Source organism: Oryx dammah, unplaced genomic scaffold, assembly GCF_014754425.2.
Source record: "Oryx dammah isolate SB20612 unplaced genomic scaffold, SCBI_Odam_1.1 HiC_scaffold_23, whole genome shotgun sequence".
Taxonomy (NCBI): domain Eukaryota; kingdom Metazoa; phylum Chordata; class Mammalia; order Artiodactyla; family Bovidae; genus Oryx; species Oryx dammah.
The window spans coordinates 109,733,810-109,755,640 of NW_024070207.1; the positions used below are offsets into that span (position 1 = coordinate 109,733,810).

Below are 21,831 nucleotides of genomic sequence, written 5' to 3' on the forward strand. Positions count from 1 at the left end.
TGCTGCCACAAAAGGCCTCTGCTCTTCTCTAAAATGTATCCTTTCTCATCGGCCTTCAAATTCCAATCCCAGAACATTCAGGCTAGAACCACGTCTGCTCTGGGTCCAGAGGTTCTCAGCCTCAGCACTATTAACATTTGGGGCTAATCATTCTCTTTTGGGAAGCTGTCCTGTGCACTCTAGGGGGATAGCAGCATCTCTGGCCTGTACCCACTAGATACCTGTAGCACAAATCACTGGCCCCCACAACAAGTTGTGACAACCAAAATGTCCCCTGGGGGGCAAAACTGCCCCAGTTGAGAAGCACTGCTCTAGTCTGATGATGACTCCTCATCTCCCCTTTTTCCTACCTCAACTGAGGAGGGAGGGCCAATCACAAAGCCTCAGTCTCATCTTTCTCATCTGGTCATCAGAGCATTGTGAGTCTGTACTTCCTTACTTTCTCCGTGAGAAGAGAAGGCTATGAAAGGCAGAGTCTATATCTTTCGGTCTGTGATTTTTCCACTAGGGGTGATTAGAAACTTTGTATGTAATTTTTAATATTAGGTTACCTCTTGTTTCTTTTAAGTCTATGTTTTAACAATTATTTCTGCAGTTGTAATTAGTTAATATGCATCAGCAAATCATATCACATTCCATGATTTATCAAGATGGTCCTTTCTCATCACTCCCTCAGTTAGGTGTCTTTGGCCAGGATCATCACATGGGGTCTTACTCTCTCCCAGCCAATTGCTGAAATCATATTTTAAAAGAAATATCTGAAACACCCTCTCCTTAAGCAATTGGCTTCTAGGGGAACAGAATGAGTACATTGCAAGCACATTCTTATAAATATGCTGCTTAAAATGCCAGAATATTGAAGGGATGGACTGTACGATTTCTCATTTCAGGGGCCAAGATAGTTACGAAACCACGCGACCATCAGCATCTGGTTCAGTAACGCTGTGGTTTTCCCCTTGGGAGAAACCCGTTGCAGAGAATGATAAGCTAGACGCAAAGATAATTAGCAACTGGTAGAACAATCCTCCACAAAGGGTGCTGATTAGAATGGAGCAGCGTCCACTTGGAAGGAGGCATTGAGCCACTGGAATGGGCAGAAATGTACTTCATTTTAATCGATATTTTGGAGAAGATTAAAAAGGGAAGGCTAATCACAGCATCAGATATGTAGAAGCCAAAAGACTGGGCGCACGGCAGAACCAGGATCCAAGTTATCCACAATGGGACAGTGATGGGTTGAGCACAGCAAAGGGAGATTTCACAGGGTTCACTGGAAGGTCTCTGCCACAGAGAGTGCTGGTTGGCTCCCAATACCCAGTCTACTCTTTTTCTCTTTTTAGTAACAAAATAAGCTATTATATCCATGTGACTAATTCCTGGCTCATGAAATGTAAGGAGTATTGGGTGGGAGTTCTGAGAAGGCTGCTCAAAGAACTGACTTGGCTGGGAAGTGCAACCTTTGGACTCTTCAGCCTTTTCTGTGTCCTGTAGTCTGTGATGCATTAAAGGAGCTTGTGCGGTCACCTTGGACCACAATGTGACCTTGAGGGTCACTGTTGATGACACTGTCAAATTAAATGTCTATTCTGTAGTTGGTGATGGACAGGGAAGCCTGGCATGCTGCGATTCATGGGGTCGCAAAGAGTCGGACATGACTGAGCGACTGAACTAGCTGAACTGACTAAGAGTACCTGTGCACGTGGCCTTATTTGGAAATAAGATCTTGGCAGATAAAATCAAGTTAAGGTGAGGTCATACAGTGGGCCCTAATCCAGCATGACTATATTCTTATAAGAAGAAAAGAGACACAACTGTGATAGCAGAGACTGCGGTGATGCAATTGCAGGCAAAAGAATGCCAGGGATTACCGGAAGCTAGAAGAGGCAAGGAATGATCCTCCTCTACAGGTTTCAGAGAGGGAAACAGTCCCCTATGATGCCTGTATATCAGACTTCTAGCTAGCCTCCAGAACTGTGAAATAGGAAATTTCTGTTGTTTTAAGCCACTCACAGTTTGAGGTACTTCATTATAGCATCCCTAGGAAACTAATACAGTACTAATGGAGTCTTACATTAGGTAAAAATAAACCACCTGCATCTCAGAAAACCTGATAAGGCATGGCTTAGCAATTTTATGTGCCAAGAAATTATGTGTTTGAGTACACAGAACATGCAAAATGAATCAATGCTGTGAATATGGATGTCAAGAAAGTTAATGCAACCCTAAAAAGACTTCACAGAAATTTATTACCTAGAAAAAGCTGGTAGTGTCAGGTTCATTCTGCTCCATACTAGTGCTAATGAGAGCTATCCAACAGCTCACACATGTGCAATTTGGGGCTAATCATTTTATCAGGACATAAACCCTGGACTAGGATCATTCTTCTGAAAGCAAAGCACCAGAGAAATGGTTGAAGATCTAAAGATACTTGGCCTAGCAGGGAAAAGTTTAGGAAGATAGCTACCTTCAAGTATCTAAAAGGTTCTCAGAAAACAGGCAAAGAGTAGGTGCTTACTGAAAGCAGGAAAAAGGAAGGATCAGTCTAGCCTTGTATAGCACCATTTAGCTAAACTAGGACCAACAAGGGAGGCATATGACATAAATTGAGACCAAACACAAGATCTATCTAAGTAATGAAAACAAAATAAACTTCAAAAGCATACTGAAAGAAGCAACTCAAATGTTCATGAACAGATAAATGGATAAATACATTGTGGTATATCTACTCGATGAACTATTATTTGGCCATAAAAAGTAATGAAGTACTGACACAGGTTATAACTTGGATTAAACTCAGAAACATTATGCTAAGTGAAAAAAGCCAGTTACAGAATGTCACATACTGTATGGTTTCATTTATATCAATATCCAACCTAGGTAAATCCATAGAGACAGAAAGCAGATTAGTTGTTTCCAGTAGCCAAAAAAATGGGAAGGAATAGGGAGTGACTGCCTAACAAACACAGGGTTTTTTTTTGTGGGGGGTGGGGGGGTGATGAAAATGTTTTGGAACTAGACAGAGGTGGTGGTCACTTAACACTGTGGATGCACTAAATGCCACTATATTATTCACTTTAAGATGGTTAATTCTGTCATGTGAATTTCATCTCAATAATTTTTTTAAAAACAGAAAAATACTATACTGAAAGGAAGGCTAGTATCTGCTTCATGGTAGGCAAATCTGTATGTAGAATTTAGCAAAAAGTGTTAGTCGATCAGTCATGTCCAACTTTTGCAACCCCATGGACAGTAGCCCACCAGGCTCCTCAATTCATGGAATTTTCCAGGCAAGAATACTGGAATGGGTAAACATTCTCTTCTCTAGGAGATCTTCCCAACCAAGGGATCAAACCCAGATCTCCTGCACTGCAGGCAGATTCTTTACCATCTGAGCCACCAGAGAAGCCCAAAACTCTGCATCAAAAAATAAGCACAGGAAAATCAGAGAAGAGAATTCCAAAGGGTCCTTCATGATAAAAGCCCATTGTCTACTGGAGGGTAACCAATGACTCAGTACAGCTGTTTGAGACTTTCCATCATAGTCCCAAGTTTCTCTTCCTGTACAGCTTATGATTACTTCCTTAAGAGACCACAACTGTTTTCATCTTACACAGAAACAAGACATTGTCCCACATAGCCTGGCAACATTCACACTGTCTCTAAGTTACTTTTAAAATCAATAATCCATCAGCCACAGCCATAATGAAATTGTAACATACAATGATCACGAGTTCAGTATTTCCCCTCTCCCATGAAGGCCAGAGTCCTACATGGTACAAACGTTCTGTTACAAAAGATTTTAACAATTCTACAATTAAGGATAATGTGAGAAACACTAGGGGTGTCCCACAGTAAGACCAGAAGTCATTTTAGTGCTTTCCTCATAAGAGGCCTTTAAGAAATTTAGTTGAATAAACCAAACTCTGCCACAGTGCTCCTACCTCTCCCCCATTCCAGCCAGGAGTAGCAAGAGGGTCACATGTAGATATTTTCTCATCTCCACATCAAGAATGGCAATGTTAATGAGAAAAAGTTTAACTTGGTTTCAATCTCAGTTCTAATTAGAAAACAAAACCAAACTAATGCTTTATTTTTGGTTAATTATGTAATATAAGATCCCCTGTGTGTTCGGATCACAGCGATACAGACTTGACCACCTTAATAAGTCAAAAAACCACATCCTTAAAATAGATATATATTAAAATAATTATTCACTAACTTGGATAAGTCTTATCTCTATCATCAGTGTGAAAAAAGGTTCTATTCACTTGGGAACTTACACATACAGTGGAGTTTTCATTCCTGTATTTATTTGCACTTTCTATGTGCAGAGAATGCCCAGAGAGTGTCTTTCTCATAATCAGAAATTTGTATACTGTTAAATTGCCATTAACCTGAAAACTCTTAACTGATTTCTTTATTTCTGTTTTTTTTTTTTTAAGCTATCTAAGAGAGACACATCTAAAACCCTGGGAACAAAACTGTCCCAGCTTTCTTTCTCATAACTCTGGCAAGAGAAGCCAGAAGAAGAGCCAGCTCTCAAATCCCAAGTCAATTCTGGGAAGTACTCAAGCCAACTACAACACAGGACTAAATGAGAGTAGATTTATTATGTGAAGATCAGATTGGCACAGTAAGAGGTAAGTATTATACCATCAAACTTGACAATGTATTTAAAGTCCTCACTAGTTAAGCATTAGGAAACACTAATGCTTATGCCCATACAGATATTTACAAATGCCTAATTCTGCCCACAGATATCGATTTTATATAATACATGTAATGCAATCCTAAACTAGCTTTATAAATAAGGAAATGTCCTGTTCATTGCTATGTCCCTAGTCCCTAGCAAAGTGCCTAGGGTATAATAGGTGTTCAATAAATTATGATTAAATGAAGGTAATGTATGACTGACACACAATCACCCAGAACTTAAGAACCAGATAAGCATAATCCTGCAAAATAGATCCTCTGGAAAACCCTATGGTAATTACAATGATCTTGCCCATGGCATCACTGATTCTGGAGCCATTTTAGAATGATCTCTAAAAAGATATAGCTTTTTCTTCCTATTAGGAAAGCCCAGGAACATCATAAACAGAATTAAGAGATTTCCTGCTCATCACTAGTAACTGAAAATGAACTGAAGAGGAGTAGGCTCAGTCCCACTGTTAAGGTCCCTGCAAGGAATGGCGAAGAGCAAGATCACCAACCAGGATGCTCTGAACCTCCAGTTATTCCAGGGGTCATGTTCTGAGCAGCAACATGGCCTGAGGAGCTAAATGCCCCTGAGTAGTTGGTAAATGCTACCTAACATGCTCCCATTTTGAGGACAAGAAAATGAAGGGAAAAAATACTTCAAAATGTGTGTGTTGGTTCACTCATTTAAAAAAGGTTCATAAATGATAAAACATAACCTGATGTATTAAACCACTACCAATAACATCATCAGCACTTACTGGAAAGTTACTGATCTACTAGCTGTACATTTTCCTTGTACTTTCTGTCACCAAGAATGGAATCCTAAGATTGGCTGACTTTCTAAGAACTAATTCAGTTTTCATTGAACATGATTTGATGAGCTAGATGTTTAAAAATTTTCAAAGGCAGCATCGGTTCATGAAGCAAGGTGATTCCCCTGGAGTCTACAACTGGATTGATGACTCACACTAAATATATATACTTTTGTTCTCTTTCTGCACCTGCTGATGCAAGTCATAAGATGAGACTGACGTAAAAAGAATTCGCTACAACTAATTCTCACTTATGTGCACCGTATTTTTTAAAAAATCTACCATCTAATTAGCAAAGACATACTAAAAATAAGTCAAGGAACATTTTAGACCTTTCAAATTAGTTAAAAAGAAATTAATGATAATGCACAAATGCTGCAAAGGTAGAGGTAAAACTGGCACCTAAGTTGGGATAATCCATTTAGAAAGCAATATGGCAACATGAATCATGTCTACATTAAATTTATGCACTTGGATGGGTACTGTTGATAAATATTTCAAATAATAAATAATTTAAGCAGGAAATCATTCATCACAATTTTCTAGTAAAGGGGGAGTAAAAGTAGCCTAAATTGTCCAATGAAAGGAATGGTTAAATTTGTGTTTACAAGTTTAGTACTGAAAATTAAATAGCAACAGAGACAGATGCTCAACAAAAGATAAACATGATATAAAAGCATATCTTCACTATGACTGAAACCACGTAAAAATACATATGGATATGCATAAGAACAAGGGAATATACAATGGTGGCAGCCACTTGTCATTCTTGTTAAATTCTGTTAAGTGTTATATTATGTTAAAATATTTTCCTAAAACTAGCCTGTGAATCAACTCTTTTCAGTGAAAAGATCTGAAGTCAAAATTTTGTTAAAACTGGTCTATGAGTTAAAAAATAAGTAAATAAGTAACAAGCTTCCTATTCTCACTCTTCTCACCCAGATCATTATAAATCCTTGGACCAGAAAAATTTGGAAAGTGAGGCATGTAACAGTCCTGTATCGGTGAAGTAGACTGCACCTTATCATTTTACAGGTTCTGTGACAAGTCTACAGTAAGTCCTGTTTAACCTTGACTATCTGACATGAGTTTGAGTGAACTCCAGGAGTTGGTGATGGACAGGGAGGCCTGGTGTGCTGCGATTCATGTGGTCTCAAAGAGTCGGACACAACTGAGCGACTGAACTGAACTGAACTCGGAGTTGGCTTGAATTGCTTGATCACAAAATCCACTTTGCCTGGAAGACCTTCAAATACCCCTCTCCCCACACGGTAGCAAATGCTGCTTGGGTCCATGATGTTCACAGTGGGTGACAGAGGGACAGCATCTTAATTACCAGGAAAGTGCTTCCAGACTGCGTGCTCACCAGATGGGAGTCACTGAGAGTCTATGTACTGAAGTGAGAACAGGTTTAAGAACTACCCCTCTGTGCTGCTACTCAGAAACAATGAATTCCATAAAAATCAAATCAGCCCTTTATGGTACAAGTTTGGGAGGTTTTTTGGCCTTTGCAAAAGGGGTTCTGATCTACTCTGAAGATAACAGCAGCTTCTACAAAAGTTATCTCTTCTCTGTAATTAAAAAGTGGTAACCAAAGACATCTGAGTAACCCATAAGAGAACTAATCAGTTTCTCTTTTAGTTATAAATATATACTGTTCATAATGTGAAAATTAAAGCATGTATCTTTTTGAAGTCTAGATATTTTGTTAAATACATGGGTGTGGTAGTAGGGTATCACCACAGGGCATATACCAAATATCCACTTCCCAGAAAGTACAAGCTAACATCCCCATGCCCTGCCACATACAGTTCTTGAGCACGAGGCAACCATTACCTCTAGTCGAAGTGTAGCTTTCATGCAGACTTGGCAAAGGGGTCCATTTCGGGAGAACTGAAGGGGAAGGTGCCGAGTTCGATTTCGACATGTGGGCTCTTCACAAATCAACCAGCCCTGGAGAGACAATGAGAATGCTTCAGTCCTATCACCACCATGTGTACTGTATCAACCAATACAAATAAAAACCCTTTCGTGATCAACATACGACTTATCGTGATCAAGGTAGATTCATGTCATCCAATAGATTCTGAAATAGCTCCCTACCCTTCTTTCCTGTCATGTTAATTTGATCTATGTGCCAAACATAAAAATTAGGAAACTCATAAATTTTGAAAAAAAAAAAAAAAAAAAGAGAGAGATCACATGAGACATTAGTTTCTTTACTTAAAAGAAATACTCCTGCCACCTAATATATCAAAACCTCCCAATAAAAACTACATGCAGAATGTAAACTGATGGGTTTTAGTTCAGTAGCCTGCTTATTGGAGAAGGCAATGGCAACCCACTCCAGGACTCTTGCCTGGAAAATCCCATGGACGAAGGAGCCTGGTAGGCTGCAGTCCATGGGGTCGCTAAGAGTCGGGCACGACTGAGCCACTTTACTTTCACTTTTCACTTTCATGCATTGGAGAAGGAAATGGCAACCCACTTCAGTGTTCTTGCCTGGAGAATCCCAGGGACGGGGGAGCCTGGTGGGCTGCTGTCTATGGGGTCACACAGAGTCGGACATGACTGAAGCAACTTAGCAGCAGTAGCAGCAGCAGCCTGCTTATTTAACTTATATGCAGAGTACATCATGAGAAACGCTGGGCTGGAGGAAGCATAAGCTGGAATCAAGACTGCCGGGAGAAATATCAATAACCTTAGATATGCAGATGCCACCATCCTTATGGCAGAAAGTGAAGAGAAACTAAAAAGCCTCTTGATGAAAGTGAAAGAGTAGAGTGGAAAAGTTGGCTTAAAGCTCAACATTCAGAAAACGAAGATCATGGCATCTGGTCCCATCACTTCATGGGAAATAGATGGGGAAACAGTGGAAACAGTGGCTGACTATTTTTTTGGGCTCCAAAATCACTGCAGATGGTGACTGCAGCCATGAAATTAAAAGACGCTTACTCCTTGGAAGGAAAGTTATGACCAACCTAGATAGCATATTAAAAAGCAGAGACATTACTTTGCCAACAAAGATCCGTCTAGTCAAGGCTATGTTTTTTCCAGTGGTCATGTATGGATGTGAGAGTTGGACTGTGAAGAAAGCTGAGTGCCGAAGAATTGATGCTTTTAAACTGTGGTGTTGGAGAAGACTCTTGAGAGTCCCTTGGGGTGCAAGGAGATCCAACCAGTCCATTCTGGAGATCAGCCCCGGGATTTTTTTGGAAGGACTGATGCTGAAGCTGAAACTCCAATACTTTGCCCACCTCATGCGAAGAGTTGTCTCATTGGAAAAGACCCTGATGCTGGGAAGGATTGGGGGCAGGAGGAGAAGGGGATGACAGAGGATGAGATGGCTGGATGGCATCACTGACTCGATGGACATGAGTTTGAGTAAACTCTGGGGGTTGGTGATGGACAGGGAGGCCTGGCGTGCTGTGATTCATGGGGTTGCGAAGAGTCGGACACGACTGAGCAACTGAACTGAAGTGAAAGGCCATCACCAAAGTAAAGAATATACTGAGTGAAATGAATGACTTTCCCAACAGCTGACTACTTAATTGCTCTGATCAGTTTCCTTCTCCATAGAATGGGCACAATAGTAACACTTTCTTTATAGGTTTGCTATAATGATGGGATACATTTAAAGTGCCTACAACTATCTTTGACATAAAAGAAACACTTAAAAATGTAAGCAATTATCTCCTTTTTAATGATAACAGATTCTTTTATGCATGTTCCCTGGAGGCATAAAACTGGCTGCAATGTTTTCAAGGACAACTTCAACCAACCACTCTTTTCCAGTAGTTTCAAATAGCCATTGCCCACTTCCCTGGCCTTTAAAGCCCTCCTCTTCTCTTGCTTTCTTTCTTCAGGTACTTTCTCTCGCAGTCTTTGTTTAAATTTTCTCATATAGATGTGGTAACAACATATCTGTTAACTTAAATGAGCTCTGTTTGCTATAAAACTTAACTGTTAAACACAGAATTCTTCAAGACTTCACATGTGGGGTTGGGCAAAGCTCTGGTGTTCTTATGAAGGCACCAGGGCCTGTGGGCTTTAGTGCTACATGTATTAGGCATGAGAGCCCTAAGGCAAATGAGGGTGAAACACTAGGGGATAAAGGTGAACAAGGTATGTTCCCTTGTCGCATGTGGTCCCCACCTGGGGAGCCATGAGTAGGGACCCAACTGTATTTGGGTGTTGGGAGTATTTGGTGAAGTGGAATTTCTGAACTGGTCTTCAGGAGTAAGTAGAGGTTTAGTAGGTAGAGGAGGCAGGGAAGACAACTTAGGCAGAGAGAAAATGTGCACAAGAGTGAAGAGAAAATGATGTGTGATATGATTGTGATACGATGAAGCAAAGGATCAATGACATGTTTAACCATACTCCCTGTTTCAAAACTGAGCAACCTCAGTTTCAGAAAAGGCCAACACCTTTTCTCCCCAGATAAGAGCAGTATATAGACAAATATTGCTGAATTACTTTAGGGACTTTCATCTGTCACTTATTAAAGTTGTCACGTGGCATTAATCCAAAGCTGCAGGATGTCCCCGCTCAGTGTTCTGTTGAGTGACCTCAATCTTCTTCTTGGAAGTAGCTACAACCAAACTCAAGTGAAAGTGCCCAGAATCAGTTCTTCCAGCTCGTTATGGCTTTCACACCAGAGAAAGTACACTGTAGAACTTTCTGACTCAAATAAAAGATGCTGCCTTTAAAGAATATAAAATTCATCTAGACAATACATTCAGAATATACTTCACTCCCACGTTCAGTAGGAACATCAACTTTTCAGGTATACAGTCTCAAGGAATCCTTATGAAACCTGTAATATATGCCCAGAATTGTATTAAATACTGTGGGGAATAGGCAAAGAGTCCCCAGGTATACAGTCTCAAGGAAGTTTTACCATCTAAATAGGAAAGCAAGATCCACATACACAAAAACAAAACAGCAATTCGCTATGGTATGGTTTTAAGAACCACCTTGCACAGTACCAACTAAAATAACACAGAGAAGAGATTGAGTCGTGTGGATTCTACTGATCTGAGACATACAGCTACTACCATAGCAAAAGACCCTGAACTAGAAAAGAGAATCAGTGGTTCTTAGTCATAGGCAACTCTTTCAATTCCTAGGGCCTATTACCAATTTTCTTGATCTGAGGATACATTTTAAGAGTTCTGAAACTCAGATGCCTTTACAAATAACATGTATTTGTTCCCTCCAAAAGAGCCGTTAAGAGTGCAGCTCAAAATTGATGGTCCCCAAGAATTAAAGGAAAAATATACTTTGGTTTAGCATGTTCCAGGCATGGGGGAGACAGAGGGATAATGGGATTGACAGCAACAGCTGGTAGTACATTTTAAATATAGCTTATAAAACAAAAGGTGAGACTAGTTGTTTCCGGAAGTACCCTACATGGGCTTGGGCTTAAATGCATATTAATAAAGGAAACAGTAGCATTCAAGGGAAATGATGTATGAAAAATACAAGAATGAACCACCCATTCATCATTTACTTGGATTTCTGACACTACATTTGCTACCTGAGACTTTACACACTTGGGAACACTTATCAGTTAATAGTCACAACCACAGTTGTAATTCATTCAATTCTTAACAAAATTTTTTAAAAAGCAAGCAGGTAAGTCAATTATGTTTTGAGACAATAAAGTATTGAGTACCAGAATACAACCCAGGGTTAAAATTATTTTTTAATTTTTTAAATACAATGTTCAAAAAGCTACAGTTCTTTTCAGGTGTTTTTGAAACTTGATTTCATCAATTTACCACAACTTCATGACTCACCAGGTGAGCTGCCATCCAGGGAGATGCTAAATTGTCACCTCACCTGTTTCTAAAGCAAACACCCAACTCTATCTCTGACAGAGTTACTAACTAAATGTCCTTTCAAATCATATAGAAAACAGATAATATAATTTGTCTAGACTTCCTACCAGTTATAATTAACATTAAAGAGGTCTTTTCTTCTTTGTCACCTCTCTATTCAGTACTTATTTGGGTTTGTTTGTACTTACTATCTGTTAATCTCCCTTTACAAATGACAACAATAACTACTGCTATTATGCATGGAAATTAAACATGCTGATAACTGTGTGAAGGGAACTGGGGCTGAAAAAAAAATATTAGAAGCCTGTAACTCTTTATGCCTATTGTTTTATTTTAATAATTAAGCTTTTGGTCATGGTGCATTTTAAATAAAACTCTTTAATGGGGGAAAGAGGCCCCAATTATATTTAATATATGCTTTGCTTCCATTCAGTTTTGTCAAGTACATTTGGTTAACCCTTTGTTTCCCCAGCAAATATTGACTGACTGTGCTAAATATACCCTTCAAGGAACATTTGAGCTGTTAAAAATAAATATGTCAGATTTCTGAAAATATTCCATGATGAAGCAAATCTTACAATATCTCACAGTGCATTTTGCCTCCCATAGGTGATAAAAGCAAAATAAAATACCAATGTTGTATAAAATCTCTTTGAAGTAACACAAGGGCAAAAATAAACTTATTTTCATTTCCCATGTTGGGAAATAACATGCAGCCCAAAGGTACATTGCCAAGTCAGTGAAGGAAAAAGAAAATGTAATAATGTGTAGCTTTTTGAAAAGTCCAACCTATAAAAAGGTTTGGCTTAAAAAAAAAAAACACCCAGAACCACTCTGAGGACGTCTGCCATCCAAATATGTCATCTTATTATGCAATACCATGTGTAAATCCCAAATTGTCATAACCAAGAAGAATAGGGTCATTAAGTTTTCAGATTGCTACTTTAACCATGTTTATAAGTAGAGGGTTCAAACGAGGTGAAGCCAGCCTGTCCAAGCGCAAAACAAACCTTTATCAAAACATGCAAAACTCTTATCACCTGTTGCTTTAGTCTCAGCATCACTAATACCTTGAAATCATTGTGTATGAAATTGTGTTAAATGCTGATTGGTTCTGATTGCTAAATTATATTTCTGAGGCCTCAACAAAAATGGTTTCTGTCTTCACATGCTAAAAAGGGATCGATTTCCACTTGTAGCTGAGGCATTCCTAACAGTTGCACCTTAAACACAAATTGCTATTACTTCATGTACATCTCTATTTTTAGAAGGATGTACACACAGAAATCACCCACACACAGAAATGTGGTGCATAAAAGGCATTCAAACTATCTTTTGAAGAAAATAAATGAATAGAAGCAATAAAATAAAAAATGCACAGGATCAGGTTTATGGAAAATAATAGGGGTTTAAAAGTCACAGTAGAAAAAAAATTTACAGTAGTTTTCATACTCTTTAATCAAATATATGGGGTCCTTCACCAATTTCCAGTCAGTCACCAAATCTGTCCATTGGCCTTATAGTCCCATTATCACCAACTGCACTCGAACCCAGACCTCAATGATGATCTACTGTGTAGCCTGTGCCAGGTTTCCCTGACTCCATACTCTCCCACAGCCAATGCACAGCCTTTCCAAGACCTCTCTACTCCCATCCTCCAGTTGAATACCTTCCTATACCACGCTTTGGTCCCATTCCTCCTTTCTCACTATTTGTCCCATAGTGCTGGCTTTCTGTCATCATCACTTTTTGCCTATTGCCAACTCCCTGTTCCTGCTCATGCCACAGAACCTCTGCCTAAAATGCCCATTCACCGAGCATCACTTACATTCCTCACCTGTAAAATTTCCCCAACCCTCAGGGACTTCTTCTAGTCCAGCAGCCACTGAACAGACCCTGCTGTCCATTGTCCTGGAACCATCTTATCTTACCTTCCTAACTGGATGGTCAGGCCCTCGGGGAATGACTCGTTTTGGATATGGTAGTGTCTTACCCAGTCTCTAGCACAAAATGTTTACACTCAATGAAGAAAACTGAACAGGTATGAAAAAGTGCACTTGAGCGTGCTCTCTCCCCTCCCACTTATTAATAGGTGATTTTGTATGAAGGGGCCAAACTGCTCTCTAAGCCTCAGTTTCCTCATCTATGATACCGGCTGTAGTAATGTTTACCCTATTAGAGTTGCTCAGAGGACCAAATAAGAAAGCCCACACAAACGATCAGTAAGTGTCAACTATTGTTATTCTCCAGTACTGGGGGACATCAGTGCTGTAGTTATAGCTGACAACTCACTATTCTAACTAGGAAAGAACCTGGTCAGTTTCCACCTGATGTTATCCCCAAATGGAGAACTACAAAGAGGGCTAACTGGTAAGATTAGGCAGAGCTGCTTCTCAACTTGATTGCAAAATAGTAAAACTATGCCATCAACACAAGTAAAATTTCTGTTTTTCCTAATAAAACTATACTGGATTTGAAGTTATAGATGGTAGAATAGACAGTAAGGAAAGTGCTTTATTTAGGGATTCACATAGATTCAAGAAACAGAACACTACTGCAGTGACGTATGATTTATTTAAAACTGTAATGGCTCTCCAGGAGTGCAGTGACAGGGTCACAGGGCGAGGTCTGCCAGCATGCATGCTCTTACAGAGTTCATCATATCATTACTATTTTTCTATAATGGCTGTTAACTGCTCCTCTCCCCAAACTATATGCACTTTGAGAATACCAGACACTCTTTTCACCCGAAACCATTTATAAATGTTCTGGAGTTCCCTTACAGTAACATTTTTCTGTCACAGAAGTATTCCCAGTGTAAAATGGGCCTTCTTATAGACAGTGCACAGTATGGGCCCACAGCTGCTTTTGAAGAATGACATGCTATGATTTGGGATTTCCAGAAATATCAAAAAACAAATTGCTTTCTGACCCACATTTGCACCCAAAACTGGGAGAAAATTTTCCTAAGATCTCTAGGGGAAGTTTTAACATGAACATAATTTTACTTTTAAAGTTAAATCTTCTACACTGCAGCATCCTGGCACATCAGAGTGATTATTAAGTCTCAGAGAGGTGCCAGAGTAGGAGATGAAAGATCAAATCAGGAAAAATATACACATACACTATTCACCAAAGTTAATACAAAAATATTTTTAAACAAAATTACCAAACAAAAGAGAAGTAGAAAATGCCTCATCGGTCAATGTAAGAATTTTAAATATTATTAAAATTGATTTTTTAAAGTAAGACATCTCTTTAAGTGAACAGTCACATGTCATTTCATCCAAGTTATTTGAAACTTATTGATCTTATCATTTGTGCAAGGACCAGACTCTGCCATCAGTTTGCTCAAAGGATAATGGAGCACTCCCAAACTGTTATGATAGGTTAGATGCAAACAGTGGTCCTCATTTAGACACACAGAATAGCACTACAAGTGGACAAATTCCAACCTCAGCAATTGTATATTACATGATAAATTAGCAAGTTGTTCTGCTTTGCCTCGCATCAAATCCAATACCATAGTCTTGTTATTTTAATTTGCAATCAGAGGATGAGCATCAGAAGATGTACCTGAGGCACATTAGAGAGCCCCATGGAAGCCATCTTCTTCTGCTATGCTGTGAGCAGAGAAAGCCAACAATTACCAGCAATTTTATTTCACCACTGTAGGACAATACTAGAACAGTTAAAATCGTCTCTGTGCAAGCAACCAGGGAAAATATACTTAAAATGACTTTATGTGGAAAATTACATTTTGGGGGAAAAAAGTTCAATGGAGGACATGTATCTTTCTGTATGGGCAGCTAAAATCTCTCTTAGTATATTCAAGTCCATTCTATAAAATGCTCTCTCTATTTATCCAACTCAAAAGCAAGCTACATTCTTAGGCTATAATAGGTCACAACTAAGTACACAGTACCTTGCTTCAGGAATAATTTTGCTTTGTCTGTCAACTGTCAACAAAGCACAAAGAGCTCATGCAACCCAGCCATGTACTGTGGATGTTAGAGATCTAACAAAATACAAATAGTAAGAACACAAGATTTCCGCGCTGCCCTGCTTTCACTTTACAAGAGAAATTGAAAGCATTTTCCTCTCCACATTCCATTAATCTCTACTGTATTACAAATTTTTTCATAAAACACTCTTTTTTCCCTATGTGAAGCCACAAGTGACTTGGGGATGTAATATTCCAACCATGATGAATGTCCGACTTTCCAACATGAATGGTTATAAATGGATGTGTCAGTTAAGGCATATAGTTATTTCAACAAGGAAAAAAGAAAATCAAATGGAATGAGATGGAAAAATGGCTACTCTGATGCTTACATTAATGTTTTAGAGATGAGGCCGCTGAGAAAAATTGTTCATTACTTCCAACATGGCTCTTACCCTTCAAGTCCTCGCTCTTGAAAAAACATCACCTTAGGTATGTGCACATACTAACAAGCTTCAAAAGTTAACTAACTCAAGGCTTAGTTTCATCAATATGTACACAGAAAAAAAGACTGGAAGGAAATACTCTAAAAAGCTATCCATGATTATCTTTAGGTAGCTTTTTCTGTTTTTATATTTTGTAAACTGTCTACAAGTACATATTGTTTTTATAATCAGAAAACTATTACTAATGAGGGAACAGACAGTTTTACCAGAGTATTCTGTATAACACATCTGAAAAATATTTTGAGCTATAATAAGCGTTTGGTTGTTCCCAAATTTTCAGAGAATGGGCTTATGGGATAAAAAGGCATATGAAAAAATTTTTTCTTCACTCTATCAGATATTTCAAGAATAGGTTAATTTAAGCACATAAGCAGCTTCCAAGCAGAATGGCAGGGCATGTATTATTAGTATTAGATGCATATATGAAATTAAGCTATTCACTATAATGCACACAGCCTTCCACAGAATATGATTTTAATACTTTCCTTTATGACACTGCATCTTCAAAGGTAGGTAATAAACCAGTTTTAAAGAAAGGTGCTTTGTTCCCCAGACCCCCTCCCCTGTCTTTATTCAGTGTACACATGGATCAGCTCAGATGTCCAGGGTAGGAACTGATTAAAAAATTCAATCAGGAAGGCATGCCTAGAAATTTATTACTAGGAGAGTTTCTTTTCTTTGCTCAAGTCTAGCTAAAAGTAAATTTTATTGTTTGTTTGTTTGCAAGCTAGTATTTACTGGTATGAGTTAATGCGGTATTCCTGGGTACTGAAAAACATGTTAAAACTGAACTATATGCAGTTGTCTCAAAGGGCACCTTAAAATCAGAGTGGACTTCAAACCATCACCCGGCAATATTTGTTCATTTAACTTTAATTATTTTCTCCTTGAGAATGGTACTAATGAAACTGAATATCTTTCATGGTTTCGAAGGACCGTTTGAATAGTCTGTAAACAGAACTAAGGGTAGACAAGAGATCTGGCTGCGCCAGGGGGTTGCTAGGTGATGTAGAATGTAAACCCACAAACTTGTTAAGGTTTGCTTTGCTTTCATGCCACTTTCACACACTCTCAAAAGTTTTAAGAATTGATTTTTCAGGTGGCCATTAACCACCCCCCTCCTCCAAATTCTCCCCCAGATGCTCTGCTGGATTCAGAAGAGATGAAATCCATCTGACCTTTGGCTGTAACCTGGGAAACTTTTGCTTTTACATAAACGTAGGATCATGTATTTTATTACTGCCCATCACTGAAGAAGCAAATCCACAAAAGTGGATTTCCAAATTTCAAACTGACATGTCTCTTTTCTTATTCATCTTGTAATAAAATGAAGACTTCTTTTGAGAGAAAAAAAAATTGTGATCACAGCATAGAGGGATTCAGGGCATAAAACCCACAACACCATGGCAAATACCTAAGCACAGATTACCATCATGACAGACCTCTCGGTTTAGTCCCTGGAGGCTCTCTTCTGGCCTATACACTAGGTCTCACTGCCTGTGAGGCTTCTCTCTGCCTCCCCCTCCCCCAAGCTCCTTTTAAAGTAGCTGATCAGAGATTGTCCAGTAAGAGCACTTTATTAGATCATCAGCCAGAGGGGTTCACAAGTACTGAGAGCAATGGGCTCAAATGCGGCACATCAGTTTTAATAGACCAGGGGCTACTAGTAAACTGCAGATACTGCTGAGAACTTTCCATGCACTGAACTCTTGAAAAAGCACCGTCTCTCCAGCTTAAATGCAGCTGCCTCTTTCAATGCCGCAAATGGGTAAATTTGACAAAAAAGCCACCATTAAGACTACATGAAAGGCTCAAGACAACATCCTTTCAATGCTTTGTACTTCAGTAATCAGATGTACTTACTCACCCCCTCCCCCAAACCCGATCAAGAACTATTTCTGAATGGTAGGAAATAATTCCACTTTGTACATCTTTTAGTTAATCAAGACTTTCTATTCAGCAATTTGACCTTTTGTTCAAAACAGGATTATCAGTTTTTTCGCCAGTTACCAAGGGCGACTCGCATGGTGAACATAATTGCAATAATTTGCAAAACACCATGGCAACCCACATTACAACTAGGTAAATACTGGGCTTTTGTGCTACATTGTTATTTTCAGAGATGCTGAAGTCAAAGAACGAATGACAAATGAACACAAAATTTATATTTGCTTTGTCTCAAAAGAGAAGAAAATTGATAACAAGAATTGGGGGGAAACCGACTACAGCTGTAATTTCTAACTTGATTAATTAGGATGGTAACAGTCCTTAACAGTATATTCAACAAACAGCCCTGACTTCGTCTCTCCACCCACCTCTCTCTATACCACTACCAGTATCCCCCCCAACCCAGACAAATTTTTTCAGCTTGGAGAACAAACATCCCCCATTTGCTCTTTTCTTCAACTTAATGGAATCCTTAATTGCAGAATATTGTTCTCCTGCTCTTCATGGCAATGAAAACGGAGAGAAACGAGGACAGAGTGCCAGGGCAGACAGGGAACTACAGTCAGTTTTTTCCTGCCTCTTTTGGACACCCCAGGCCCAAAGATGAGACGGCATTTTTCTGGTATCAGCAGCTGTTTCATAGCAGACAATAAAGTAAAAACTATTTAGCTTTGCAGAAAAGCTACTTCTTTCCTCTTGGCAATACAAGGTAAGTCTACACGGTGAAATGAAGTTTCAGAATTTAAATACCAGAATATAATTTGAGAAAATAATAATAATTTTTTAAAAACCATATTTTTTTCTATAAAAGAATTATTAACTATGCTTCTGTCCAAAAAAAGCTGTTGAAATGCATGTGTTTGGTATTTGGGGAAGATGTTTGACAATAACATCCATGTGTTGAAAACCACTTTAAACTCAGAGAGCCCAATTCACAAAACAATCTAAAAATAAACTCACTACTGGGAAATTAATACAAAAATGAATATCATAGTTTTCATTAACATGGTCTAGAAAACAGCTTTGTCATCTTTTCTGTAATAAATGTGAGGATTAGGAAAGTTATATCAGAATTGTTTTACTCAGGTATGAAAGGCAGGTTTTACTTTATAGTAAGGAGTAGTTTTTTCTAAGAGGCACAAATTCTGCTGTAACACCTAGCTTTTGGAAAATTATCAAAATTGACTTTCCCACATAAAATGTAATGTTTGGGGATGAGAAAAGAAAAATACATTAAAAGGGTTTACAGAAGTTATACAGCCAAGATCGCGAAAGATAAGAAGCACCAGATGTACTCTCAACACAGCCCAGCCTGCTTTCTTCCATCTGCTGATAACAAGGCAGAGGAAAAACAGTCCCTCTAATGATCTGCATATACAACCCTCTTAACTTTTAAAAAATCAAACCAACCTGATACTAAAATGGGTCCATTCTGTCAGGGCTGAAAACTCCCAGACAGATTTCTAAGATTCAGCTTAGAGAGATCACAATATAACGATCTTCAGAATATGCCTCCAAAATTACAGATACTGTGATTTCTCCCGAGAAGTAGAAATCAAAAGAATGTGACATGTTAACTCCTTCTCAGTCAGTGACAACCTCTTTATACTTGGAAAATATATTTTATTTCTGGCTTAGTTCATTCCGAATTTACCATACCTATATTAAGTGCATTCCTACCTAAAGCTCAAATGTTAAAGAGGAAATGGATCCTTTAATGCCAGATGATAAAGGGTTCAACAAGCCTTCAACGCTTTTTGATCAAATAGACTTGACAACAGATGATAAAGGGGGCCTAAAATCATCATGGCACTTGAACCTTTTTTAAGAAACATACATAAATGAAATAATTTATAATCTACCTGGGATTTCTTCATTTACAACATTTTAATTAACATACTTGTTCACTTCTGTCCCAACCTTTTGTAGTTTCTGTGGCTTTTGTGGTTCCCATGTTTTTTCCCCTTCTTTTTTTCCCCTCAACTGGACTGGATGCTTCTTGATTTCCATTTGTGAAATGCAACATCTAACTGTCTATACTCCCAATAAATTACCCAAACCCCCAAATCAGGAATGACAAACACCAAGCCAGTGGACTGCATTCCATCTCCAACTCTATCCCCATGGCTGATACAGGATGAAAAGTGAAAGAAAGTGAAAGTGAAGTCGCCTCAGTCACGTCCAACTCTTTGTGACCCCATGGACTGTAGCCTACTAGGCTCCTCTGTCCATGGGATTTTTCAGGTACAGGATGAAAACTAGCACTCAAAATGAAACCCAGCTGTTCTCCCCACCCTGAATCCTTCTTGCTCCTTCTCAACTCTGACTGCACAATGGACTCACCAGGGGAATGTTACAACACAGATTGCTGGGCGCCACCCCAGAGTTTCTGACTTAGTAGGTCTTGGGGTGGGGCCTGAGAACGTGCATCTCTAACAGGTTTGCAGGAGATACTATGGCTGCTGCTGGTCTCAGGACCACACTGCAAGAACCACCAGTGGTACAGAATGGGCATCAGGATTCCAATGTGTAGCTACAATTGAGATCCACTGTCTGAGTGATTCTCATTCTCTCTTGTACAAAGCGAACTGCTCATTATTATCTTCTGAAGAATAAACTTTATAAACAGGGGTACTAAAAACCCCTCCCTCCCAACTCTTTCTCCTTCAACATTTACTCCTTCTTTAAATACTACTGATGTGATTCTCTTTTACTCTTTCCTGGTTCTCCATGTGCCATGAGAAATATTAACAAAGCCTAAAGAACTGACCAATTCCTACTTGATTTACAACATGTATGTAGCTTTAGTAAATTCTTCCCTTAAACCAATAAACAAAGAACCTTACTCTAAGCACTAACAATATAATTCCTACAATATGAACTGTGATTCACTTAGGAATACACAATTTTAGGAGTGCTGGTGAAAATCGTGTATCTGAAACCAAGTGCAATTCCATTTTTGATGTTGGCAAGTAATATGAAATACTATATTTGAACCATAAATTTTAAAGTTGGAAGGAACTAAAGTTCTAAAAAACTCTAGTCTAATCCTTCACATTCTATCTAAAAGAAAATGAGGCCCAGGCAAAAGTAAACTCCTTGCACACTGTCAGAGAAATAAGCTGCAGGGCCACCCGGGTTTCCGAACCTCTAGCCCTAGCTCTTTGCTCTCTGTACCTTCTCTGACTAGTGCATGAGCCATGAGTCCTATATGGTTCCTGAGCACTTGAAATGTGGCTAGTCTAAACTGAACTGTGCTCCAAGCATAAAATATACGGTAAATTTCAAAGACAGTCCAAAAAAATATAAAGTATCCAACTGGTATTTTAAATATTCATTACAAATTGAGATAAGTCAAATACAATGGGTTAAGTAAAATGTATACCACAACTATCTCTCCCCTTGTTTTAAAAAATACAAAGAAAGTATCATATACATTGTTCTAAATCTTGCTTGTTTCCACTTAAGAGGAAATTCAATCCTATAAACATCAATGTTCTTTTTAATGGTGGCACAGAATTCTCTTGTATGATTGTAATAATTCAGTCAATCCTCATTTGACCAACAATTAGGCTGTTTTCAGCTTCTTACTATTACCAATAATGTGGCAAGAAATATCTTTGTACAGTACCTTTAACAATATCCACAGGTCCTATACCTCTGTAGAGAGATACCCAAACTGGAATTGCTGAGTCAAAAGGCATACTCATTTAAAATTTTGACAAGATGTCATCTAACTGTGGTCCAAACAGGGTGTGCCAGCTTATACTCTGACCAACAATATATGTGAATATTCCTCCCCCCACCTTGCCTATGCTACCTATTTTTTTTAATTTTTGGATCCCTGTCATTCTGATAGGTAGAAAATGGTATTCCTTTGAATGTCTGAACTTAAGAGTGAGCTTGAATATCTCTACCTATGTTCATAAACCACTTGTATTTCTTCCTCTGAGTTGCTTGTTCATGTCCCTTACCAATTCATTTTTCTACTAGGTTGCTGGTCCTGTTCTCTTTGATTTGCCAGGTGTTTTACATGTGAAGGAAATTTGCCTTTTGTTTGCTACATGGCCACAAATATT

General features: G+C 38.7%; 1 protein-coding gene across 1 annotated transcript in view; it reads right to left on the reverse strand.

Moving 5' to 3' along the window:
• Nucleotides 1–21,831, reverse strand: part of POLA1 (DNA polymerase alpha 1, catalytic subunit) — a 295,880-nt gene that overhangs the window by 102,049 nt on the left and 172,000 nt on the right. Inside the window, exon 35 of the mRNA XM_040266631.1 lies at nucleotides 7,350–7,466. Within this exon, the coding sequence (XP_040122565.1) occupies nucleotides 7,350–7,466 (117 nt within the window). The remainder of the gene's footprint in view (nucleotides 1–7,349; nucleotides 7,467–21,831) is intronic.